The sequence below is a fragment of the Sceloporus occidentalis genome, unplaced genomic scaffold (assembly GCF_023333645.1).
Source record: "Sceloporus occidentalis isolate IW3139 unplaced genomic scaffold, rSceOcc1.0.p SCAF_1, whole genome shotgun sequence".
Taxonomy (NCBI): domain Eukaryota; kingdom Metazoa; phylum Chordata; class Lepidosauria; order Squamata; family Phrynosomatidae; genus Sceloporus; species Sceloporus occidentalis.
Genome location: NW_028316981.1, coordinates 161,523,994 through 161,550,035, shown reverse-complemented (window position 1 = coordinate 161,550,035; position 26,042 = coordinate 161,523,994). Strand labels below are relative to the sequence as shown.

The following is a 26,042-nucleotide window of genomic DNA, read 5'->3' as shown; positions in this document are numbered from 1 at the left end:
ATTAAGTCCCCCATGATCATCTTGCAAACAGATTAGTAAAATCTGGGCTAGACAATGCAACTGTTGGGAGGATTTGAAATTGGTTCACCAGCAGAACCTAAAGGGTGCTCAGCAATGGCTCTTCTTCATCTTGGAGAGAAGTGACCAGTGAGGATGGAGCAAACTTGTTTTCTGCAGCTTCAGAGAATAGGACCCAGGGCAATGGATTTAAACTAGAGAAAAAGAGATTCCACCTCAACATTAGGACGTCCTGACAATAAGAGCTGTTTTACAGTGGAACACACTCCCCTTGGAGTGTAGTCGAGTCTCCTTTGGAGGTTTTTAAATAGAGGCTGAATGGCCATCTAATCTAACAGTGCCTCTTACATATACCTTACTGTTTAGACAGCTCAAACTACTAGATCCTAGCAGATGAGGTCAGTTATTGCCATCCTAATCTTCTGGATACCTTGTTAGTGGATGTCCATCTTATACAGCACTTTCTAATCATCTGAGTGACAGTGGTTATGAATACAGTATGTGAGTGCTTCCTACACCATAACAGAAATAGTCACAAAGCTGTATTGAAAAGGTAGTAGAAACAGCTTTATTTCCTCTTGGCCTTGTTTTTTTTCTCCTCTTTGAGTTTCTTCTTGGACACACGGGGTGTCTGTGCTTTTTTGTAGAGGTAGTAGCCAATGAGCCCTAAGAGGGCTGGAACAAGCCCAATGCAGACCAATGGCAGCACGTCATTGAATATCTTCTGCCAGTAGCTGGCTCTGGAGAGTCCTACTAGCTCCACCTCAAACTGCAGCACAGCATCAGCTGAAGAAAGAAAGGAGGGAATTCTATCAAATGTGACTGGGAGGGATGACAGGCAACATAACAGTACAAGCGAGGGAGAGTTATGGGTGGAGGCTGTTTGTCCACAAGAAGTGGCACTCCAAATTTCTCAATCGTGGTTAAAACACAACCAATGGTTTGCATGGCTTTAATCAGAGCAATGTCCCTACCAAACAAGGGAGACAGAAACATCTAGTACTGATTCTTTGTGCCAGGCAAACTTTCCTTCCAGCCCCTTACTGAAAATCAGTGTAAGGTTGGGCAGGGAAACATGGATTCTCCAGATGTTGTTGAACTACAACTTCTGTCACCCCTCACCACTGGTAAAGCATCCTGGGGCTGAGGGGAATTTGAATCCAAGCAATCTGGAGGGCCATTGGTTCTCTGCATTACCCACAGGGAACTGCACAAAGGGTAGTTTTCATCCTCTTTGTGCATGCAACACTATATGGTGTAATGGATCACTGACATTGATCTGTATCTGCTCTGTGGCTCACAGGGCTGGATGAGATGAGCCAAAGGGGTTAAAAGGTCACCATGACCCAGGGATCTCAGTCAAGATGCAAGCAGTTGGAATCATGGTTCTTTTGCTTAATTGCAACTACACTCAAACTGATTCCAAGAAGGCAGGTATAGATGCTCACCTCCCTTGCTAAATGGATGATTAGATTGTAAGCACAGATGCCTGTAAACATACAAACTGCAAGAGTGGCCAGAGAACAGGAAGTAATGGTGTTAATGCAGGATGATTAACCCAGGACACCTGCTGATGCTGGTGTCAGCCCATTCTCAGTCTGCAGGAAGGCGAGATTGAGAAGCAGTTTATCACCCAATATCTCCCAGGACAAAGTAGAGGGTACATGATAGAAATTTTGGTACTATACTGAGGACCCCTAAGGAGCCCCAGTTACTGTCTCCTAGATTATTATTTCTTTGTGGACAAGAATGTGTGATTCATGGTGAATGACTGATGCTTCATTCTACTTCACTGCAGGTACCAGCCACCAGGTCAAGCACCTGAATGGTTACCTCAGATGGCTAAAACTATAATAATGGATGGCATCCTGTTAATGGCATATAAATATCTTGTTTTGGCTGTTGTGAGTTGGCATTCTTTTCCACACTCTGCAACAACCGAAGTGCCTCCCCAGCTTACTGTTTACCTGCTGCAGCCCTGCCACCCTTACCATTCCATTGTGGTAGAGACTCTGAGTAAGATGTGATAAGTGTTTGGCAGTGTCCAATGACACTGGTGGAGACTTCTGGAGGATCTCAGTAGATGATATAATAGTTTTGCATCTGGCTACAAGGACAGAGCCAGACACTTCTATGACCACCACTACTCCAGTCACCACTGCGCACAGAATGATTGTTGGGGACTGCAGCGGCTCAACGGTAAATTGAGCAGGATTGAGTGGACAGCAGAAATTACTAGCTATGCTGTGCCATACAGGATCTTGGTCTATCTCTCCATAAAAGTAATGTGGCTTTAGTGATTCTGTAGCACTCCTGAGTGTTTTCCCTTTTCTCAAAGGCCAATTCACAGTACAGTGCTACCTCGGGTTACGAAATTAATTCGTTCCGCGGCGCCGTTCGTAACCCGATAAATTTCGCAACCCGAAAAGGCGCTGGAAAGCCGCTAGCCGCCCGCTAGCCGCGCTTTCAGATTTGAATTTCGCGCCGAAAAAAATTTCGTAACCCGAAAAAATCTTCGTAACCCGGAACAGTTTTTTCCTATCTAACTTTTTCGTACCCCGGAAATTTCGTAACGCGAGCAGTTCGTATCCCGGGGTACCACTGTACAGCTTTCTCCATATTCTTCTACATTCTCTCCCACTTAGTCAATACAACACTTGAATCTGCCTCAGAGTGTACACTTGCCTCAGTCAAATCTCACAGGCCACTAGGACCTTTTTAATGTCCAGCCCTGGAAACTATGGCCCGTTACAGACGGGCCTGAAAGTGCGCGCTCTGCGTGTGCTAGGATTAGAAAGGGGCTTCCTTTCCGGACGCCCCCAACCCTAGGATGCGCGGAGCATGCACAAAATGGCAGCGGCCATTCCACTAGGTCATGACTGTGCCGCCTCTAAATGGGGCGGCGCAGTTGTGACATAGTGGGGCTGTGCAAGGGTGCCTAGTGCGCCCTTTCCGCGGCCCCGGTAGGAGCTCCATTTCAGAGCTCCTTCCAGGTTTGCGTCGCTGGGCGCAGCCTTTAGATGGCTGCACCCAGTGACGCAGAGGAGAAAGGGGCCAAGCGGCCCCTTTCTCCTCCTCCCCACCGCCGCGGGGTGTCCTTGGGACTTGAAGCCCCAAGGACACCCCTTTCTAGGCCTCGGGGAAGTGGCCTTTTGCTGCTTCCCAGTGGCTTGGAAAGTGGCGAATCGGGGCCTCAGTGGCTGCCGCTCTGACCGCTGAGGCCCCGATCCGGCGGGGAAAGGGGCAGGTGCACATGTTAATATTTTTGCTTTCATTGATGGCTAGGTCCAGTGATTTTCCACCCACAGCTTCTCCAGCACTCCTCTGTGCCAGCCCTTCTATGAAGCCAAGTACATCAAATGGCATCATGAAAGGGGTGGTGGTGGGAGTGGATAAAGGCAGGGATCGAAGTTTGAATGCTACAGAGAGTGAAGTGTCTTGTCACAGCTTCTAGTCACACTTAACATACAGCTCAACATTTTAGAAGTGATCTCTCGTCGTCTTTCTGTTTCACAGAGTGCAAGAAAGGGGAAATGTTAATGAAAAATGTTTAACACTGTGATGCTGGCATGAACAGTTAATGGTGCAGGATGATGGGAACTGTGATACAACACCAACTTCAGAGGCACACTTTCTCCACTCCTTCTGTAAATACATTTGCCACTCCATAAATTCTTCACAGTTGGTTCCTTTCTAGACTCTTCCGCTGCTCCCAGTGAAAGCCATAGTGACATAATCTAAATATCCAAAGTGTAGATAGACTTGTCCACTGTAAGAGCACACTGAATCTTCGATGGGCTTTGCCAGCCCAGGTGTCCCACTGAATGGCACTCAGGTAGGTCCATTTGGGTACTTACCTGGGATAGCAGGTGGTGAGCCTCGTTTGCCATATGCCAGGTGAGGAGGGATGATGACTCTTCGTTTCTCTCTGCCAGAAAAAGGAAAGGCCACCTCAGTACTTGAGAACAGAGCATTTGTACACACCCCTAGTGACTTCACAGTGAGTTTTATCGAAGGAATCTAAGCGGCATAAATAAACCAGGCACAGAATTACAATCTTCAATTAAACAAGCAATGGAATCTTCACCTCTGAGGGCCAAGGGAGAAAGCTGGATTTAGAGAAAGACTGGAAAGACATGTTAGACCAGTTTTCTTTATTGCATTTTTCAATCTCTGTTTAAAAGTTTATGTTTATATAGCTGGACCAAGGAATGAGAATTACTGCCCTGAGAATCTTGAGAATTTTAATTTGGTGGCACTGTGGCAGTGACTGACTACACTTTTATCCCACCTTTTCATAGCAGTATATTTCATTTCATAGCAATATATTTCCCCAGAGAAAGCCAATGGCTGTTGGACTTGTTTAACTGTGGGTTCCTGTATGTGTCAATTGAGATGCAAATCCCAATGAAGTCAACAGAACCTAGTGGTGAGTACAAGACTGCACCCTTGGTCAAAAGCAAAGAAACTACAGAACTGAAGGGAAATATATGGCCTTGTTGGTTGTTAAGCCATTAAGAGGCTATGCAAGCCATTCACACATACACAAACTTGTCAGACAAAACACCACTCCCATTGCCCAAAGGAGAGCATCTGCAGGGATGCTGCTTCCCCACTCCCTAACTAAAAATTGCCCTAGGACTGCAGAACTGACAGGAAACATTCCTTCTGTAGCTTCCTGTATTGGCCAGAACAGTAAAGGCTGCTGGGTTCTGTGTGGATAAGGCAGTTTTGTTTCGTATTGAAGAGCGCCTGCTGTAAGTCATTTGGAGGACTGTGAAGTCGAAGGCTTTCATGGCTCCATAGTTTTTTGTGGGTTTTTTGGGGCTATGTGGCCATATTCTAGAAGAGTTTTTTCCTGACGTTTCACCAGTATCTGTGGCTGGCATCTTCAGAGACTGCTTGCCTGGAAAAAGTTGGGTGTATATATACATTCCCAGGCTCACACAGTATATATACACCCAACTTTTTCCAGGCAAGCATTCTCTGAAGATGCCAGCCACAGATACTGGTGAAACGTCAGGAAGAAACTCTTCTAGAACATGGCCACATAGCCCAAAAAACCCACAAAAAACATCTGGAGGACTGTTTGATCAAAAAGACAGATATTAAATCTCCATTAAATACTTACAGGATTTTACCAAGCATTAAACCTATTGGAGTCAGCTGTTGTCTTATGGTGACTTCATGAATTTCAAAGGGCTTTCTCTCACCCCCAAACACTCCTAGTCAGTCAGCACAGTCGTTAGCCATGCTGGCTAGGGGATGCTGGCAGATGTAGTCAAGAAAGTACATTTTCAAAGATCTAAGCTTATTTAACTGGCAATTCCCTATTTCAGAAAACTACACTGAAGACAGTTATGATCAACAGCCCTCTCACCAAACAACAGTTTCCAGGATTCTCTATGAAAAGCAAAGGCAACTGAACTATTACATTTTTCAAGCCTAGGCTAATGTGTTGCAAAGTCAGGAAGTATATCTTCCACAGGTGGTGACCTGCTGGAATATAAGCCAAGCACACAGGAGGTTACTTACCCAACACACATGTCCAAAAGACTCTGTTCCAAGCCTGAATGAAAGGGGAAAAAAGACACATGTATTCAGGAGATAGCTTGAAAATATGTAATTCTGTCTTTCTAGCCGCTCAAATCATTTTGGGTGGGATGTGGGCATTCAGAACCAGTTTACTGTAATGCTAATCTTGTCCTGGGCTACATTATACCAGCTTTGCAATTGTCCTCTGAACCTGTTCCAGTTTGTGTACATCATTCTTAAAAGACAGCATACAGATTTGGACACAGGTTTCCAAATTTGGCCTGACAGGGGCAGAATAAGTCTGGAAACTATAGTTCTATTAATCAGTCTAACATTATATAATGATAATAATAATAATAATAAATTTTATTTGTATGCCGCCCTTCCTTCGATCAGGGCGGCTCACAACAGTAAAAGCAGACAATTTCAATAAAAATTACAATAAGAATACAATAAAAACATCCAATACACAATCCTACAGTAGAGGAAAAAAATTAAAAAATTAAAAAAGCCCCATGACCCAACCTCTTGGCCACGAAAAGAGGAGGGAGGCCCACAGGATATCTATTTGGGGAATGCCTGTTGAAAAAGGAAGGTTTTTAAGTCCTTCCTAAATTGGGCCAGGGTGGTAGACGAGCGGAGCTCAATGGGCAGCGCATTCCAAAGGGCTGGGGCAGCTGTGGAGAACGTCCTCCGCGAAGTGGAGGCTAACCTAGCCCCAGGCACCTTCAATAGCTGCTGCCCAGTCGATCTGAGGGTGCGAGGCGGAATATACGGGGAGAGGCGGTCCTTTAGGTATCCTGGGCCCAAGCCATTTAGGGCTTTATAGGTAATTACCAACGCCTTATATTGAGCTCGGAAACAGATGGGCAGCCAATGGAGGTCCTTTAAGACCGGTGTTATATGGCTGGTCCTGGGAGCACCAGTGACCAGCCGGGCTGCCATGTTCTGCACCATCTGCAGTTTCCGAGTTTGGTATAAGGGTTGCCCCATGTAGAGTGCGTTGCAGAAGTCCAATCTCGAAGTTACCAGAGCGTGTACAACAGTTTCTAGATTCCTCTGGGCCAGGTATGGGCGCAGCTGGCGAATCAGCCGGAGCTGATAACAGGTGCTCTTGACCGTCGCGTTCACCTGAGCAGTCAGGTGAAGCGACGAATCAAGGAGCACCCCCAGACTGCGCACAGAGTCCTTCACAGGGAGCGTGACCCCGTTCAGGACAGGTGGAACCACCACCATTCCTGGGCCAGGGGAACCTATCACTAGTACCTCCGTTTTCTCTGGATTCAGCTTGAGTCGGTTTTCCCTCATCCAGCCCATTACTGACTCCAGACAGGCCGCGAGAGGAGAGACGCCATCCCCAGTCACTGCATCAGTCGGAGACATAGAGAAAATGATTTGGGTGTCATCAGCGTACTGATAACCCCGCGCCCCATGTCTCCGGATGATCTCTCCCAGCGGTTTCATGTAAATGTTAAATAGCATGGGAGACAGAATAGCTCCTTGAGGGACCCCAGTTTTAAGGGGCCTCTCATCGGAGCACACGTCTCCCAGCTGCACCATCTGGGACCTCCCAGAGAGGTAGGACCGGAACCACTGGAGCGCAGTGCCCCCGATTCCCACCTCTGCCAGGCGTCCCAGAAGGATACCATGGTCTATGGTATCGAAAGCCGCTGAGATGTCCAAGAGCACCAGCAGGGACACGCTTCCCCCGTCGATGCCCAGACGGAGATCATCGACCAAGGCGACCATGGCCGTCTCAACCCCGTAGCCCGCCCGGAAGCCAGTTTGAAATGGGTCCAGATAATCCGTTTCATCCAAGACCGCCTGAAGCTGGATGGCAACCGCCCTCTCGATCACCTTTCCCAAAAATGGTAGCAGCGAAACTGGCCGGTAATTATTATGTACCAGGGGGTCGAGGGAGGGCTTTTTTAGGATCGGTTTTACGATGGCCAATTTAAGATCCGATGGAAATTGCCCATCCCTCAAAGATGAATTAATTATCCGGCGTAACAATAATGTTACCGCCGGTCCCCCCTGGGCCGCTAACCACGAGGGGCAGGGATCAAGAGAGCAGGTCGTTTTCCGAACACTTCCGAGGATCTTGTCCACATCCTCGGTACTCACCAACTCAAACTGATCCAGTTTAACATAGTCCACGGAGGCTCTGGACGCTTCTACCCTAGGTTCTGCTATAACGTCGGCGTTCAGACTTTCGCTTATACGAGAAGTTTTATCAGCAAAAAAGTCGTTAAATAAGTCACAGCAGGCCTTAGAAGGTTCAAGGATCTGGTTCGGGGTGGGAGGGAGCTGAGTTAGCTCCCTGACCACTCTGAACAACTCTGCCGGACGCGACTCAGCGGACGCAATACGAGCACCATAGAACGAATTCTTTGTTGCTCGTATTGCCTCTCCATAGTCCTTTAATAATTGGTCTAGGAGAGTCTTGTCGTCTAAGCGAAGGTGCTTGCGCCAACGGTACTCTAGCCGTCGCAGAGCTCGCTTCCTTGCCCGGAGATCTTCCGTATACCAGGGCTTACGTTTGGAAGCGGGCCTGAGAGGGCGCTTGGGAGCGATCCCGTGTATAGCCCTAGAAAGACCGGTATTCCAGATACCGGTGAGGGCGTCAACAGAGTCGCCGTCATTTCCAACCGTGAGTCCCTCTAAGGCTTCTTGGAACCTCTCAGGTTCCATCAGCCTTCGAGGGTGGACCATCCTAACAGGTCCACCACCCCCGGGGGGGATCTGGGTAGAGGCCTTGAGTTTCACCTCTACCAGGAAATGATCCGTCCATGACAGGGGGGAAACATTAACTATTTCCGCCCACGGATTCTCCGCCTCCGAACAGAAGACCAAATCAAGAGTATTACCCGCACAATGCGTAGGACCCTGTATCAGCTGGGACAGGCCCATGGCCGCCATGGTCTCCATGAATTCCCGAGCCACACCGGGTGGAACATAGCTGGCCGTGAGGGAGATGTTGAAGTCGCCCAGGACAAGAAGCCTGGGCGTCTCCAGCATCAGCTCAGCGACCAGCTGTGTCAGCTCGTTAAGGGAGTCCGCTAATGCACGGGGTGGCCGATACACTAACAGAATCCCTAGACTGTCCCTAGCCTTTAGGGTCAGGTAAATACACTCGATATAGGAAGTCTGTCGGATGTGGTTCCTGGAGAGGGACACGGTGTTCCTATGTACCAAGGCCACTCCCCCCCCCCGCCCACCTAACCTGCGCTGGTCCTTCACCGAGTACCCAGCAGGCAGGGCCTGAGCCCACACAGCGTCTCCTTCAGGCCCCAGCCAGGTCTCGGTAATGCAAGCCAGGTCACACTTCGAGTCCTCCAACAGATCTTGGAGGATGTGGGACTTGTTGTTAAGGGACCTGGCATTGCACAGGAGCAGCGACAGGGTTTGTGGCACGGTTGGAGAGACCCTCAGGTCCTTCAGGTTGGGAGGGGGACAGGAAGGTGAGATAGATATGACGCATCTGTCACGCCTTCCCCTGGAACGCAAGTCCCTTCTCCCACCGCCATACCTCCCCCTGCCCCACACAACCTCTATTGGAGCTCCGCCCACCAAGGTGTTATCCCTGGCCCAGGCATCCCCCGCATCCCTATCCTCCCCCCGCCCCTCTATGGCTATTAAAGGAGCAGAGGTTAGCCACTGCAGGCATCCTCTGCTCCCAGGGCCAATCAAGTCTCCCACACAAGTGCTGCGCAGGTGTGGTACTCCGCGGTCCGCGGGCGGTCCTCCCGAGGAGGCGTGCCAGAATTGCGCAAAAACAGTTCATCCATGGGCGGCCTCCGCCGGCCCCGCCCCTCGGAAACGCCGCTCCGGCGGCGAGGGAAAGTCCTCCAAGCCGCTGCCCAGGATGGAAGAGGGCAAGCGGTGGCGTCCTCCTTAGGGAGGCCGGGAGCCGGCTTTATGGGGCCGCTCTCACCAGCCCCGCCCCTTGGAAACGCTGCTCCGGCGGCGAGGGAAAGCCCTCCAAGCCGCTGCCCAGGATGGAGGAGGGCAAGCGGTGGCGTCCTCCTTGGGGAGGCCGGGAGCCGGCTTTATGGGGCCGCTCTCACCAGCCCCGCCCCTTGGAAACGCTGCTCCGGCGGCGAGGGAAAAGTCCTCCAAGCCGCTGCCCAGGATGGAGGAGGGCAAGCGGTGGCGTCCTCCTTGGGGAGGCCAGGAGCCGGCTTTATGGGGCCGCTCTCACCAGCCCCGCCCCTTGGAAACGCTGCTCCGGCGGCGAGGGAAAGTCCTCCAAGCCGCTGCCCAGGATGGAGGAGGGCAAGCGGTGGCGTCCTCCTTGGGGAGGCCGGGAGCCGGCTTTATGGGGCCGCTCTCACCAGCCCCGCCCCTTGGAAACGCTGCTCCGGCGGCGAGGGAAAAGTCCTCCAAGCCGCTGCCCAGGATGGAGGAGGGCAAGCGGTGGCGTCCTCCTTGGGGAGGCCAGGAGCCGGCTTTATGGGGCCGCTCTCACCAGCCCCGCCCCTTGGAAACGCTGCTCCGGCGGCGAGGGAAAGTCCTCCAAGCCGCTGCCCAGGATGGAGGAGGGCAAGCGGTGGCGTCCTCCTTGGGGAGGCCGGGAGCCGGCTTTATGGGGCCGCTCTCACCAGCCCCGCCCCTTGGAAACGCTGCTCCGGCGGCGAGGGAAAGTCCTCCAAGCCGCTGCCCAGGATGGAGGAGGGCAAGCGGTGGCGTCCTCCTTGGGGAGGCCGGGAGCCGGCTTTATGGGGCCGCTCTCACCAGCCCCGCCCCTTGGAAACGCTGCTCCGGCGGCGAGGGAAAGTCCTCCAAGCCGCTGCCCAGGATGGAGGAGGGCAAGCGGTGGCGTCCTCCTTGGGGAGGCCGGGAGCCGGCTTTATGGGGCCGCTCTCACCAGCCCCGCCCCTTGGAAACGCTGCTCCGGCGGCGAGGGAAAGTCCTCCAAGCCGCTGCCCAGGATGGAGGAGGGCAAGCGGTGGCGCCGCTTTCCCTCGCCGCCGGTGATGTAGAAAGCAACCAGCCTTTCCAAATTGAATTAGACATTTGAGCACATCTACAAGATTGTATGATATGGCCTCACTCTTTATAAATTAGAATTCAGAGACACAGCCATGTCAGTCTGGAAAATCAGTATGCAAAGGAATCTTGTAGCACAAAAACTAAGTGAAAGAGAGAAGTTGGCAGCCTAAGCTTTCATAGATTTGAGTCTACTTCCTCAAATGTTGTTTACAACACCACACACTACTGGGTCATATTCAGCTTGTGAGTACAATCCACTGAACCTTTTCACTTGTACAGGTTCGAAGCCAGTTATCCCCCATCCAATACCTGAGCTGATTTTTTTTATTTTCATAAACACAATACTTTGCATTTGTCTCTGTTGAGATTCATTTTGCTGGTAAAATTGGGTACCAAAATATTTTATTGTTGTTGTGTGCCTTCAAGTTGTTTTCAACTTATGGTGACCCTAAATAAAACCCATCCCAAGATTTTCTTGGCAAGATTTGTTCAGAGGAGGGTTGCCTTTTCCACCCTCTGAGGCTGAGGGATAGTGACTTGCTCAAAATCACCCAGTGCGTTTCCATGGCTGAGCGAGAGGATTCCAACCCTAGACTCCAGAGTCATAGTTCAACACTCAGGCCACTACATCATGCTGTCTTACCCCACCAAAGAAGTGAGCAAATAGCAGTAGATAATCATTGAAAAAGATTTATTTGTGGTAACGGTTAAATTTTTCTGTTCCAATTATTCCCTAATTTCCTGGTTGTGCCCCTTTACCAGACTAGATTTTCTTTTCATCTGCCATCATGTTGACTTTGATTTATGCTGATCCCTATAAATGACAGATCTCCAAGATGTCTAGTCATCAACTGCTCTGCTCAAGTCTTGCAAACTCAGAGGCCTGGCTTTCTTGATTGAATCCATTCATTTGTACAACGATTTCTTTTCCTACCACCTTCTGCTTCACCAAGTATTAGCACCTTTTCCAGTGAGTCACACAGTCTCACAATACATCCAAAGTAAGACCTTTTAGTTTAGTCCATAATTCAATTAGTGCCATAATTCAAATGCCAGTGACATACCTGGAATGACTTGTCTTTTGCCCAGCTCCACCACCAGTGGGTCACGGGAAAGTGAGGTATCGATAACATGACCATTTTCAAGGGTACCCTGCCAAGATACAAGAGCAGGCATGTCACTGGTTGCAGATGTAATAATTCAGCTGGTGCCAACAGAACTGACAACTTGTCATATTCCTCAACTGATTAAAATAAATAAATAAATCTAGAAAAAATATTGTAGCTTTTTGTTTTAAGATAAAGAGAGCAACATAACATCAGAGGTGGAGAAGGTCTGGTAGCCGTTACAGTTTTGTTAACGTTTTGTTATTGTTTAAAATTACTAATTAAAAACAGATAAACAAATGGAAGTATAGAAATATGGTAAGTACAAAATAGATAAGCAGGAATAAACGTGAATATTAATGATAGACATGAAGCATACTTTTGTACAATCTCTATTTTGTTACTTATTAATTTTATGGGTTTTTTTCTTTGTTAGAAAAATAAAGATTTTTTTTAAAAAGAAAATTACTAATTACAAACTGAGGTGACAGCTGCCATGCTGGGAAAGAAATTCTTTTCTCAAAAATTAATTTTTATTAAAAATTTTCCAGATATAATAAAAGTTTACACAAAGTAATAACTAAAAGAGAGAGAGAGAGAGAGAGAGAGAGAGAGAGAGAATGATGAAAAGATATAGGAAAAAAAGAACAGTATATAACATAAATATAACCTCTTTTTCTAAATTATTTCATACCCTTCATCTTTTACACCTTATACCACATTAGTCTTCATAAGCAACAGGTAACAAAGTCATTTTGTTTGATGAAAAAGTCTACAAAAGCTTTCCAATCTTAAAAATGACTCTACTGATTTTTCTCTAATCAAATTTGATAACTTGTCAATTTCTGCTAGTTCATTATGTTTTAGTAACCATTCTTCCTCTGTGGGAATTGGTGATTTCTTCCAGTTGTGAGCATACAACAATCTTGCCACTGTAATCATATGATGAAGAGGTCCTTCATGGTTCCTCACTAGTTGTTGCTCCATTAATCACGAAATAAACAGTTTTGCTTTTAGCTGTATGCTAGTTTTTAAGATTCCTCTAAATCAGAGTATATCTTTGAATCCAAAACATTTCCAGTACACAATTAAAGCTTCTTTATACATTCTAGAGATCTTTTCTGAAGTCATATACTAATGATACATCATTTTAGAAAAAGTCTGTTTTAAGACTGCAACAATGAAGATTATCGCACTGGGTTCTGAGAACGTTCTCATCACGTGATGAGAATGGAACACATTTGAGTATACCGCACGTATGTGTTCCAATCGGGTTCTCAGAACGTTTAAATGTGTTCCAAATGTGTTCCAGGAGGGTACAGATTGAATGTGTTCCCAGCGAGCTGAAACGTGATGAGAACGTTCCAACAGAAGTGTGCACGGTATTCTTATCCGTTCTCAAATCCGTTCTCTCATTCCTCCGTCTCCTGATTGGCTGAAAGAATGACAGGCAGGGAGGCAGGGAGGCAGGCAGGCGAGCGACTGCAGTGAGGGAAGGTGTGTGTGTGTGTGTGAGAGAGAGAGCGAGAGAGAGAGGGGGGGAAGAAGGAGGCAGGGAAGGAAGGAAAAAGGGAGGAAAGGTGGGACAAGGAAGAGAAGAGGAAAGCAGGGAAAGAGAGAGAAAGAGAGATGGAAAGAAGAGACCAGAGCAGAGAGCAAGAGGGAGAGGGTCTGGCTGCTTCTGCGGGGGCCTCTAGTGTCATGTCCAGTGGGGCTCCTGTGCTGTCACAATGCAGGAGGCAGGGATGCCCAGGACCTTCTCCTCCTTCCCTCCAGGAGGGAACCCACAAAAGCTCCTCTGTTTGGAGCACCACACAAAAGCAAGCAAACAACTCCCAGAATTCCATAGCAAAGAGCCAGACAAGAGTTAAAGTGGGGAGGGAAGATCACAACCTGAAGGCACACATTACATGCACACATACAGGAGCAAAAGGGTGTCAAGGTGCCAAAAAGGGGAAATGGGATGACAGCAGAGGACTCTTCTTTTCTAACCGGTTTAAAGAGCTGCAATGGCTGCTGGGGCTCTGCCCTTGGTCCAGTCCCCTCCCTTTCCCTCCGCTTGAAGGGACCTCCGTGGAGCTCCCTTAAAACCCAGGCTGCCAAGGAGGGGACTCTGCCCTTGGCCCATCAAGTTACATAGGTTTTATCCTATTTTCTTCAAACATATGCCAGCATATGAAGCCCCAACGTTTTATAGGGACTTGCCTTCCTTCCCTCCCAAGAGAATCCTCGGACTCCCTTTGGAGGGAAGACAAGCTGGGGGGAGGGCGGCCAGAGTCCCTAGGCTTACTGAAATCCCCCACCTCCCTTCCCCTTTGGGTCTGCATCTGGGAGAGATTTTAAACTCCGTTTTTGGATTGATTCCTATGGGGAAAGAGGGGAGAGAGAGAGATGGCAGGACATCCCCATAGCCAAGCAACCTCTGCCTCCCCAGATGAAGACCCATAGGGCTCGCTGCTCCTTTAAAACTCCGTTTTTGGATTGATTCCTATGGGGAAAGAGGGGAGAGAGAGAGATGGCAGGACATCCCCATAGCCAAGCAACCTCTGCCTCCCCAGATGAAGACCCATAGGGCTCGCTGCTCCTTTTAAACTCCGTTTTTGGATTGATTTCTATGGGGAAAGAGGGGAGAGAGAGAGATGGCAGGACATCCCCATAGCCAAGCAACCTCTGCCTCCCCAGATGAAGACCCATAGGGCTCTCTGCTCCTTTAAAACTCCGTTTTTGGATTGATTCCTATGGGGAAAGAGGGGAGAGAGAGAGATGGCAGGACATCCCCATAGCCAAGCAACCTCTGCCTCCCCAGATGAAGACCCATAGGGCTCGCTGCTCCTTTTAAACTCTGTTTTTGGATTGATTTCTATGGGGAAAGAGGGGAGAGAGAGAGATGGCAGGACATCCCCATAACCAAGCAACCTCTGCCTCCCCAGATGAAGACCCATAGGGCTCGCTGCTCATTTTAAACTCCGTTTTTGGATTGATTCCTATGGGGAAGGGAGGTGAGGGATTTCAGTAAGCCGAGGGACTCAGGAGAGGCGAGCTCCATGCCCCAAGCCTCCCTTTTTCCTCTTTCCTGGGAGCAGCGCCTCTCCCGAGCCGTCCAACCACTGAGTGGCGACGTCATCAGAACACAGCCCACAAAACGTAATACAGCAAACCGTTCTGAGAACAGTTTCAAGAAAAAGGAAGCGCTGTGCGGTAAAATGCGTTCCAATCACGTTTTGATCACGTTCCAGTTTACTCAATGCTGTAATATCCTTTCCAGGAACGTTCTCATCACGTTACGTGCAGAACGTTCTGAGAACGATATGCGGTAATCTCCACAGTAAACTTTAGGCCCTTGGACCACATTTCCCCCCCATTAGTTTATTTGAATATTATATCCAAAATTCCTAGCCCATTTTATCACACAATGATTCAATTGTTTTCCTTGGATTTCAAATCTTAGCAGCAGTTTATATATTGTACCAATCACATGTTCATCCAAATATAATTGTAATTCAGATTTTGATTACCGGTACTAGAATTCTTTTTATCTATCTACAATCTTTGCGACAACTGCAAATATGACAGTAACTGAAAATCATAGCCCTCTGCTAGCAATGTTTCCTTCGTCTTCATGCATGGCAGGGGGTTGGACTGGATATGGATGGCCCTTGTGGTCTCTTCCAACTCTATGATTACACATTCTCCATAGTAATTTTCCAACATATCTTGGTACCTTAACTATTTATTTATTTATTTAACCCGTTGTTTCTCTTCAGTGGAAAGCCTCTTGTGCTGACATTCATAAAGGCACTTTTGGGCACAACCTTGGTTTGCATCTACTCCATATTCTCAGTAAGGCACATATCACATGGTTGTTAAAGTCTTCATTCACGGTGACTTTATTGCGCCATAAATATCCATGCCATCCAAACCTCAGGTCATGCCCTTCCAAATCTAGTAATCTTTTATTTCGCAACTCCATCCATTCCTTCAGCCATACCAAAGAGCAGGAAGCAAAGTGCAGTTTCATATTTAGTAACCCTAACTCACTTCTTTGCTTTGCATCTTGCAAAACCTTACATTTTAAATGTTGGGTTTTTTCCCCTTGACATATGAACTTAGATATACCCATTGAGCACTGCTTAAAAGGTGCATCAGTTACCAAAACTGGTATAGCCTGCAATGAGAACAAGAGTCTAGATAAAACATTCATTTGTATCACAGACATCCTCCCCAGTAAAAAAACAAACAGTTTTATAGTTTTTTATGGTCTGAAAAAGACTTTAGCAATACCCTACCTTGTGGCCAAAGTTTTTGACACTGACCATATCAATTCTTAGAAATAATATATGCCTTTCAGAAAAATAAGTATATTCCTTTGCATTTCCATGAATCCAAATTTTTCATTAGATTTAACTTGTCTTGAAAAATCTTGATATCTTTCTCCACTGTTTACACAATTCCCATCCCCATAAGGCAGCAACAATCACAAGTCAAGTCCATTAACTTGTTAATCTAGTCCTTGTAAAATGCTACTTTATTCTCATTCAGTGCATAGACCACCAAAACCAGAGTCTTCACGCTCTGTACTCCTACACATTTACTCTTCTCACCTGTAGGTACTAATTCTGGGACCAAGTGTGGTTTTTATATACAAAATGACTCTGTTTTTCTTTTTTGGCTCTGCAGAAACAAAATGCTCCTCCAATTTTTATACACCAAAGGGCATTGGACTAGATGGCCTTTGTGGTCTCATCTAATTCTTTTATTCCTTTCTGAATCATGTTTCCTACAAACAAAGTATGTCATGATTAAGCTTTGCCAAATAATGAAATATCTTCCTCCTCTTTCATGGGCTATTTTCCACATTAACATTCCAGGTAGGAAAACTGCAATCCATGGTCAAGTCAGTTGCTCAACAGAATCCTTGCTTATAGACAGAGAGGTATGCAGCACCTCTACTTTTTTTTAGTGGTTTTCCAGTTTTATCTTGTTCTTGTCCTGTTGGGTTTTTTTTTTCCTTATCTTCCTCCTATCTCTGTTCCAATTCTCTTTTTCCACAAATTCCTTTACTTTCTTTACAAAATAAATTCAAAACCTTTGTTCTTTGAAGGTAAAGTTCATTCCTTCCAGTTTTTCCCATCTAAATGGAATCCTTTTGTATTTCAAAGTCTCTACCGAAAAATAATCTCTTCCATTGTGCAGACTCCTAACTGGAATCTCTCTGAGCACTATTGCCTCTCTTTCATTTATCTTAAATTTGTCATCACTATGCTTCTGCAAAGTTTGATCTCTTTGTTTTTGAAGGAAAGGAACCAGCACATCTCATAGAACCTTTCTTACCCTTGCAGTTCTTGAGTTAACTCTGTAGACTCTTTCCATTTCAAATTCCATATCATCATCTTCTATTTCCAAAAACTTTGCCAAGGCAGCAATAATTTTCTCTTTAATATCTTCTTCAAGTTCTTCTGGAATCGCTCTAAATCTCAATTCCATGTCTCTCGTTTTCTTTTTCTTCTCCTCCACCTTCATTTCCCAATTCTGTGCTTTATCACTGATCTGTTTTATTTCTCCTGTCAGCTGATCAAACAACTTCGTTTTCTCAATTTCAGTATATGTTGATTCATCAATTTAATCTTCTCTCATATATTAGCTGGCCTTCAAGCTTCAGGTATTCTTCTTGGTCTAGTAACAATTTTATTTATTTTTGCTTTTATATTCTTTTCTGTTGTCCAGAAGGTGGCAGTATTTCATCATAATCGTCTTATAAACAATTTATATATATTTAGCTACTAGGTAGCATTATTTTACCAAAAGGGAGGAAGAATTAATTTTTATTAATTATGGTGAAATTCCCTTGGTACAATTGTAGACATGGCTTTATTAAGCTTTTTTCCATTTAAAATTTGCTTTTAAAAAATCTCCTTCTCCCCTTTTCTTTTCCACACACTTATGTGCAGGAGTCAGGCAACTCATTGGGATCTCAGAATCACAGAATCATAGAGTTGGAAGCGACCACAAGTGCCATCCAGTCCAACCCCATTCTGCCATGCAGGAAGTCATAATCAAAGCATCCCTGACAGATAGCCATCCAGCCTCTGTATAAAGACTTCCAAAGAAAAAGACTCCACCACTCTAAAAACTTTGCCAAGGCAAATTTTAATATGGAAAAAGCTTAATAAAATGATGTCTACAGCCTAGAATCACATTGGCCTTTTTAGCTGCCACATCACACTGTTGACTCATGTTCAACTTGTGTCTACTAGAACTCCTAGATCCCTTTCACACGTACTTTTGTTAAGCCAGGTGTCCTCCATCCTATATCTATGCATTTCATTATTATTTTTTCCCTAAGTGCAATACCTTACATTTCTCCCTGTTGAAGTTCATTTTGTTAGGTTTGGCCCTGATTTCCAATCTATTAACTCATTTTGAATTATGATCCTGCCCTCTGGGGTATGACAATATAGTTGTTGAATTTTAAAGTTTCTCTTCACTTTAATCCAAGTTTCTAGGCATAATTTACGAAATGAGGCTTTTGTGATTTTAGAGACCTTGCAAAAAGTGATTTGCTGTTTTGGTGGGTAAGTTAGCTGTCATTTTGCAGGGGGAGGGAGGGCATTGCCTGTATTCGATCACAGCTCGTTTGGCAGAATCTACTGCTGGCAAGTTCCCAGGGCATGTGGGGTTGATCTCTGGACCCCACTTTATCCGTAGAAAGAGATTTCATTAGTTGGATCTTGTCTCTGAACTGGCGATCACTGCTAAAAAAAACCCTCCTCTGCTATGGAGCCCAAAGCAAAGGCTTCAAATCGCCATTTTGTCTCATTGGATGTCCCCACTTTGAGAGAGGTATGGGAGTGAATGCCTCTTCTAGGATAATGCCCATTGTGACATACGCATACATTGCCTAAAAATGACAGGGAAAAATGTTTCTCCCCTTCCTGTTTCAATCCTATACAAAACAATACAAGTGTAATCAGATAATGACCACCAATTAGCAGACACTAATCCTCTTTTGCATTAGCCTCCCAGCCTGAGGCCTGCCATCAGCAACAGAACATACACATGCAAACCACTCCTGCATTCTCAGGCTCACACAGTATATATATACCCACCTTTTCCAGGCAAGCATTCTCTGAAGATGCCAGCCACAGGTGATGGTGAAATGTCAGGAAGAAACTTTTCTGGAACATGGCCACATAGCCCGAAAAACCCACAAAAAACTATGGATGCCGGCCATGAAAGCCTTTCACTTGACAGAGGGGAAACTTATTACTAGATGAGGTGGGAATGCCTGAAGCTAGGCTGTTGCCCTAAGCAAAATCTAATATACATACACACAGCAATAGTTTTTCTGTATGCATCAGTGTCTCTGTGTATGAATCTGTATCTATGTGAGACTGTACTCTCTCCTTAAAAGTCTTCCCAACTGGAAATAAGTGAGGGGATAACTTTTGGAAGGCTTTACTTTTTATCTTTTAAATATAATTGAATAGTCAACTGTTTAAACCAATAAAAAATTTCCAGGTAGTTTACAATAATAAAACAATGAAGAGTTCAAATTAAAAAAGTGAATACAGCAGCAACAAGAAAAAGAAGGAAGGGGAGATCAACACAGATTATATTTTTTTATTAAGCCCAGATCTTTGTCACTGGGACCAGCAGCAAAAAGGTTTGGAACTGGACTTGTCTCTGAAATGACTTGAAGGCATAATAGACAACAACAGACTTACTGCTCTGCTTCAGGCAGCAAAATATTTGGGTCTGCCGACTCTGCTACTTACAAGCCCCCATGTTCTTTAACAGGGCCCGTGTGTGTGTGTGTGTGTGTGTGTGTGTGTGTGTGTGTGTGTGTGTGTGTGGAGGGGCACTAAGCATGTCTCAGGATTCACCTTCTTGGTTCTGGTGGGACATTAAATGAAGACTAGGCTGACTTGTAATGATGTTCTAAAACTGGCTGCCAGCCTTTCGCCCTCCAGGTGTTTTGACCTACAGCTCCCTGAAATCCTTTGTGGTGGTTGGGGCTTCTAGGAGCTGGAGTCTGGCAAAACATCTGGCAAAACATCCAAGTGGTTGAGAGCCACTGCTGCCTGTTTCCAACAACCTCGCTGCCTCTGTTTGTGTGTAGCAAGCTCCCCTCCATGTTTAGGGCATCAAGGGAGCAGGGAGGAAACCAAATGCATTTTCCAGTAGGAGCAAGGAACAGTGCTGGATTTGCCATGGACCATGTGGTGCAAAACTGCAAATGGTGCAGCTGAGCAGGTTCCACAAAAAAGGCTCCCAAAGGAAATGACGCATACATATATACTATATATCTATAGATGCACATGCATAAAATACATTCTCAGTCTATACATTCATTCTCTCTCTCTCTGCACACACCCACTATATATCGAGAGACATTATCTATATCTATAGATACACACACAATATACACTCATCCCTCCATATTTGTGGCTTTTATTCACAGATTTTATTGATATGTTCTCTCTAGGAATATCTAGGTCCTCCAGGGCAACTCTATGGTCAGCTTTAACCCAAAGTCACACTGAAAGACCTAGAGCAGGGGTCGGCAACCTCCGGCCCGCGGGCCGGATGCGGCCCGCGGAGGCCTGGCGGCCGGCCCCTGCCTCCCCTTGCCGCCCCCGTCGCGGCGTTTCGCCGCTCTGGGCGCCGCGATTTTAAGCGGCAAAATGGCGGCGAAGTCTCGCGCGACCTCCCTCGAGGTCGCGCGAGACTTCGCGGCCATTTTAGCTGAAAAAATGGCGGCGCCCAGAGCGGCCTCTGGGGCTATGGGCGCCGCCATTTTTTCACCCAAAATGGCGGCGAAATCTCGCGCGACCTTGGGGGAGGTCGCGCGAGACTTCGCCGCCATTTTGCCGCCCAAAATGGCGGCGCCCAGAGCGGCGAAAAGCCGCGATGGGCAGCCGCGGCGGCAGCGGCGGCGGGCCTTTGAGAGGCCCGCTGCCGTCCCTGGGGCCCTCCAGCAGGGCTCCGAAGGCGGCAGTGGGCCTCTGGGAGGCCCGCTGCCGTCCCTGGGGCCCTCCAGGAGGGCTCCGAGGGCGGCAGGGGGCCTCTGGGAGACCCTTTGCTGTCCCTGGGGCCCTCCAGGAGGGCTCCGAGGGCGGCAGGGGGCCTCTGGGGGACCCTTTGCCGTCCTTGGGGCCCTCCAGGAGGGCTCCGAGGGCGGCAGGGGGCCTCTGGGAGACGCTTTGCTGTCCCTGGGGCCCTCCAGGAGGGCTCCGAGGGCGGCAGGGGGCCTCTGGGAGACCCTTTGCCGTCCCTGGGGCCCTCCAGGAGGGCTCCGAGGGCGGCAGGGGGCCTCTGGGGGGCCCGCTGCCGTCCCTGGGGCCCTCCAGGAGGGCTCCGAGGGCGGCAGGGGGCCTCTGGGGGGCCCGCTGCCGTCCCTGGGGCCCTCCAGGAGGGCTCCGAGGGCGGCAGGGGGCCTCTGGGGGGCCCGCTGCCGTCCCTGGGGCCCTCCAGGAGGGCTCCGAGGGCGGCAGGGGGCCTCTGGGAGACCCTTTGCCGTCCCTGGGGCCCTCCAGGAGGGCTCCGAGGGCGGCAGGGGGCCTCGGGGGGACCCTTTGCCGTCCTTGGGGCCCTCCAGGAGGGCTCCGAGGGCGGCAGGGGGCCTCTGGGAGACCCTTTGCTGTCCCTGGGGCCCTCCAGGAGGGCTCCGAGGGCGGCAGGGGGCCTCTGGGGGACCCTTTGCCGTCCTTGGGGCCCTCCAGGAGGGCTCCGAGGGCGGCAGGGGGCCTCTGGGAGACCCTTTGCCGTCCCTGGGGCCCTCCAGGAGGGCTCCGAGGGCGGCAGGGGGCCTCTGGGGGACCCTTTGCTGTCCTTGGGGCCCTCCAGGAGGGCTCCGAGGGCGGCAGGGGGCCTCTGGGAGGCCCGGTGCTGTCGCTGGGGCCCTCCAGGAGGGCTCCGAGGGCGGCAGGGGGCCTCTGGGAGACCCTTTGCTGTCCCTGGGGCCCTCCAGGAGGGCTCCGAGGGCGGCAGGGGGCCTCTGGGGGGCCCGCTGCCGTCCCTGGGGCCCTCCAGGAGGGCTCCGAGGGCGGCAGGGGGCCTCTGGGAGACCCTTTGCCGTCCCTGGGGCCCTCCAGGAGGGCTCCGAGGGCGGCAGGGGGCCTCTGGGGGACCCTTTGCCGTCCTTGGGGCCCTCCAGGAGGGCTCCGAGGGCGGCAGGGGGCCTCTGGGGGGCCCGCTGCCGTCCCTGGGGCCCTCCAGGAGGGCTCGGAGGGCGGCAGGGGGCCTCTGGGGGGCCCGCTGCCGTCCCTGGGGCCCTCCAGGAGGGCTCCGAGGGCGGCAGGGGGCCTCTGGGAGACCCTTTGCTGTCGCTGGGGCCCTCCAGGAGGGCTCCGAGGGCGGCAGGGGGCCTCTGGGAGACCCTTTGCTGTCCCTGGGGCCCTCCAGGAGGGCTCCGAGGGCGGCAGGGGGCCTCTGGGGGGCCCGCTGCCGTCCCTGGGGCCCTCCAGGAGGGCTCCGAGGGCGGCAGGGGGCCTCTGGGAGACCCTTTGCTGTCTCTGGGGCCCTCCAGGAGGGCGGCAGGGGGCCTCTGGGAGACCCTTTGCTGTCTCTGGGGCCCTCCAGGAGGGCTCCAGGAGGGCGGCAGGGGGCCTCTGGGGGGCCCGCTGCCGTCCCTGGGGCCCTCCAGGAGGGCTCCGAGGGCGGCAGCGGGCCTCTGGGAGACCCTTTGCTGTCCCTGGGGCCCTCCAGGAGGGCTCCGAGGGCGGCAGGGGGCCTCTGGGGGACCCTTTGCCGTCCTTGGGGCCCTCCAGGAGGGCTCCGAGAGCGGCAGGGGGCCTCTGGGGGGCCCTTTGCCGTCCCTGGGGCCCTCCAGGAGGGCTGTGAGGGACGGCAGGGGGCCTCTGGGAGGCCCGGTGCTGTCGCTGGGGCCCTCCAGGAGGGCTCCGAGGGACGGCAGGGGGCCTCTGGGAGGCCCGGTGCTGTCGCTGGGGCCCTCCAGGGGGCCCTCCAGCGCTGGTGGCCCCCACCAGCTTTTTTGCCGGTCTCTGACGGGGCCTCGGGCCCCGTCAGGGGCCAGCAAAGGTGGGGAGGCCTGGCCCCTGGAGGGTGGAAGCTCCGCCCCCGGTACGCAGCCCCGCCCCGGAGGGTGGAAGCTCCACCCCCGGCACATGGCCCCGCCCCGGAGGGTGGAAGCTCCACCCCCCGCATGTGGCCCCGCCCCGGAGGGTTGAAGCTCCACCCCCGGCTTCGGCCCCCCAGTCGCCTGAGGGACACCAACCCGGCCCCCGGCTCAAAAAGGTTGCCTACCCCTGACCTAGAGATTCCTACAAGGCCTTTGTAGCTCCTCCAGTGCAGCTCTATGGTCAGTGTCTGTTGGACACTGACCACAGAGTTGCACTGGAGGACCTAGAGATTCCTAGAGAGGTCTCTTCTCAGGTAAAAACATGGAGTTTTTGGCATTTGTGGCTTTTCCATATTCATGGGGGGGGGGGGTCTTGTACCTCTAACCAGTGAATATGGAGGGACAAGCGTGTATTCTCCCTCTCTACACACACACTCTAAGAGGGAATGTCTATATATATATAGTGTGTGTGTAAAGAGGGAGAGTATGTGTATCTATAGATATAGAGAATTGAGAGAGAGAGAGTGCCAGCATGGTGCACCAGTTTAAGCACTGGACTAGGCCACTGGGAGTCTAGGGTTCGAATCTTGGATCAGCCATGCAAACCCACTTGGGTGAGCTTGGGCAAGTCACGCTCTCTCAGCCTCAGAGGATGGCAGCTGGCAAACCCCTTCTGAAGAAACTTGCCAAGAAAACTCCATTATAGGCTCCAGCTAGGAATCAAACCCTGCAGACAGCACTCAAAAGACTACTCCAGGCAGGCAGCCTTGTTGTTGTGTGTGCGGCCTTCATTCTGACTTATGGAGAGATCCATCCTCCTCCTCTGAGGCTAGTGGGGTTTTTGTGGCCCAGCCAGGAATCGAACCCGGTCCTCCTGAATGCCATTCCGACGCTCAGACCGCTACGCCACGCTGACTTAGCCCCCCCCCCCGCCACCATTCTTCCCTAAAAGGGCAAAGGGGGCGTGGTCCGAGGAAAGCCCCGCCCCCTGCGTGGCAGAGGGAGTCCCGGCAGAGGAAGAGCGCGCGAGACGCTGACGTGTAGCTGCGCGGGCTTCCCCTCCCTCCCTCCCTCCCTCCCCTCCTTGGCTGCTCTGCTCTCACCGTGTAATGGATGCGGAGGGTGTCTCCCAGCGCCGAGGGCTCTGCGCAGCCGCCAGGGACCTCCACCTGCGAAGGAGGGAGAGAGGCTCAGAGGGAACAGCAGCAGCAGCAGGGGAACCCCCCCATGGATGGAGGACGCCCAAGGGGGAATGGAGGACAGGAACCCCACACACACCTCCCAGCCCCATAAAAGCCCCAAAGAGTCTTATTAGACATGTAAACCCATGCCTCCCAGTAATGGAGGACACTGGGACACATATCAAGGCTACAGAAAAGCTCATAGAAATAATACAGTGTAAACCCATGCTTCTCAGTCCTGCTCGAAATGGAGGACAGCCCCCAAAAATGGAGGACAGGACCACATAGAAAAGCTTAAAACACTCATTTAGAAATGTAAACCCATGCTTCTTAGGTACCGCAGAATGGAGGACATTGGAGAATAAAGGGAGGACATGATGACTGCGGAAATGCTACAGAAAAGCTCATGGAAATATATAAAACCGTTCTTCTCAGTCCTGTTCGAAATGGAGGGCAGCCCCAGAAATGGAGGACGTGGCCATATAGAAAAGCTCAAAACAGTTATACAGAAATGTAAATCCATGCTTCCAAGTCAGGCACCATGCAGTGGAGGGCACTGGAGCATAAATGGAGGACAGGGCCACAGAAAGCAGCTCAAAACATTCATAGAAATATACAGCATAAAGCCATGCTTCTTAGTCCTGATCAAAATAGAGGACGCGGCCAAATATAAAACCTCAAAAACACTCGTAGGGAAATACAAGCCCATGCTTCTTAATGAAGTATAAATGGAGGGCATGTTGACTACAGAAAAGCTCAGAGAAATATATAACCCCCTGCTTCTTAGTCCTGCTCATAAATGGAGGGCTGGAGAGTCCAAAACATGGAGGACGTGGCCACGTATGAAAGCTCAAAACACTCATATAGAAATGGTAAATCCATGCTCCTTAGATACCGCAGAATAGAGGACACTGGAGCATACTTGGAGGACATGTTGGCCACATAAAAGCTACAGAAAACCTCACAGAAATATAAATCCTCTGGTGTGGAAATGTAAATGCATGCTTCTTAGGCACCGCAGAATGGAGGACGTTGGAGCAAAAATGGAGGACATGATGATGGCCATATAAAAGCTACAGAAACTCTCAGGTGAACTCATAATGAATTCATGCTTCTTAGTTCTGCTCAGAATGGAGGACTTTTTGCAGTCCTCCCCCTTTCTGGGCAGAAGGTTGAAAAGTGTAGGGCATGTCCTGGAAAAGGAGGAGGTGCCTGTGCCGCCCTCCCTCCCTCCCTCGCAGGGTGACCAGAGGCCCCATGGAGGACTTTCCGGCAAAAAAGGAGGACAGGACCACGTAAAAAAAATGTGAGCCCATGCTTCTTAGTCCTGCCCAAAATGGGGGGGCCTTTGGGGGATTCCTCCTGGACAAGAGGCTGAAAAGAATGTAGGACAGGTCCTGCTTTCTCGGTCTATGTCTGTGGAAGAGGAGGACCTTCCAGGAAAATGTAGGACAGGTCTACAGCCCAAGCTCCAAACCCTCATTCCTATCAATCCATGCTCAAAGTGGAGGAGGAGGAGGAGGAGGCCCTTTGGGGGGGATGGAGGGAGGCTGGAAAAGGAGGAGGGTGTCCTGGCCCCTGCTTTCCTGCTCACCAGCGTCTCCAGCTGCAGCGTCCTGAGCGGAGTCTCTCCTTCTCCTCCTCCTCCTCCTCCTTCTCCTCCTCCTCCTTCTTCTTGCTGAGCCTTGGTCCTGCAGCCCAAGAGGAGGAAGAGCAGGAGGAAGCTTAGGCAGAGCCTTGGGAGGACCATGGCGGGAGAGACAGCAGGAGGCCAGCCACGAGTGCCGCCGCCGCCGCCGGGCTTTGGGACCCCAGCTGGGCTGGGCAAACCAGGGCCGCCCCCTGCCCCCTCTGCCCAGCCCCTTCCCCGCCCCCAGGGCTCCCAGGGAGCCTCCCACCAGCAGCAGCAGCAGCAGCTGGATCCCACACTCCCCCAAGACACCCAGCCCAACCCCTTTCTGCCATGCAGGAACTCACCATCAAAGCATGCACACACACAGATCCAGCCTCTAGGGTAGCCCTGTGGGCCATATAGTCCTGGACGGGCTCACACGCCCCCTAAAGCAGCGATTCTCAACCTGTGGGTCGCCGCCCTTTCATAGATGTCGCCTAACACCATTGGAAAAGAGT

General features: G+C 50.1%; 1 protein-coding gene across 2 annotated transcripts; it reads right to left on the bottom strand.

The window, feature by feature from the left end:
• Positions 1–563: 563 nt before the first annotated feature.
• FKBP11 (FKBP prolyl isomerase 11) lies at positions 564–25,702 on the bottom strand. 2 transcript variants are annotated; one of them, XM_089479786.1, is made up of 6 exons: positions 25,507–25,702; positions 23,835–23,900; positions 11,610–11,697; positions 5,554–5,587; positions 3,876–3,946; positions 564–804 (listed from the first exon to the last, which is right to left on the bottom strand). In XM_089479786.1, the coding sequence occupies exons 1-6, from the start codon at positions 25,660–25,662 to the stop codon at positions 587–589; spliced, it is 633 nt and encodes a 210-aa protein (XP_089335912.1). In that variant the 5' UTR covers positions 25,663–25,702; the 3' UTR covers positions 564–586. The 2 variants fall into 2 exon arrangements, with proteins under 2 accessions (XP_089335912.1, XP_089335921.1); XM_089479795.1 differs by lacking the exons at positions 23,835–23,900; positions 25,507–25,702 and adding an exon at positions 18,758–18,824.
• Between the last annotated feature and the right edge of the window lie 340 nt (positions 25,703–26,042).

What these genes read in the sequence shown, in the direction of transcription:
- FKBP11 (XM_089479786.1), bottom strand. Translation starts at nt 25,662, where the DNA reads ATGGTCCTCCCAAGGCTCTGCCTAAGCTTCCTCCTGCTCTTCCTCCTC. An exon ending in CGCTGCAGCTGGAGACGCTG is followed by an intron (nt 23,901 to 25,506) that starts GTGAGCAGGAAA and finishes CCTCCTTCGCAG; the next exon opens with GTGGAGGTCCCTGGCGGCTG. An exon ending in CAAAAGACAAGTCATTCCAG is followed by an intron (nt 5,588 to 11,609) that starts GTATGTCACTGG and finishes CCTTTCATTCAG; the next exon opens with GCTTGGAACAGAGTCTTTTG.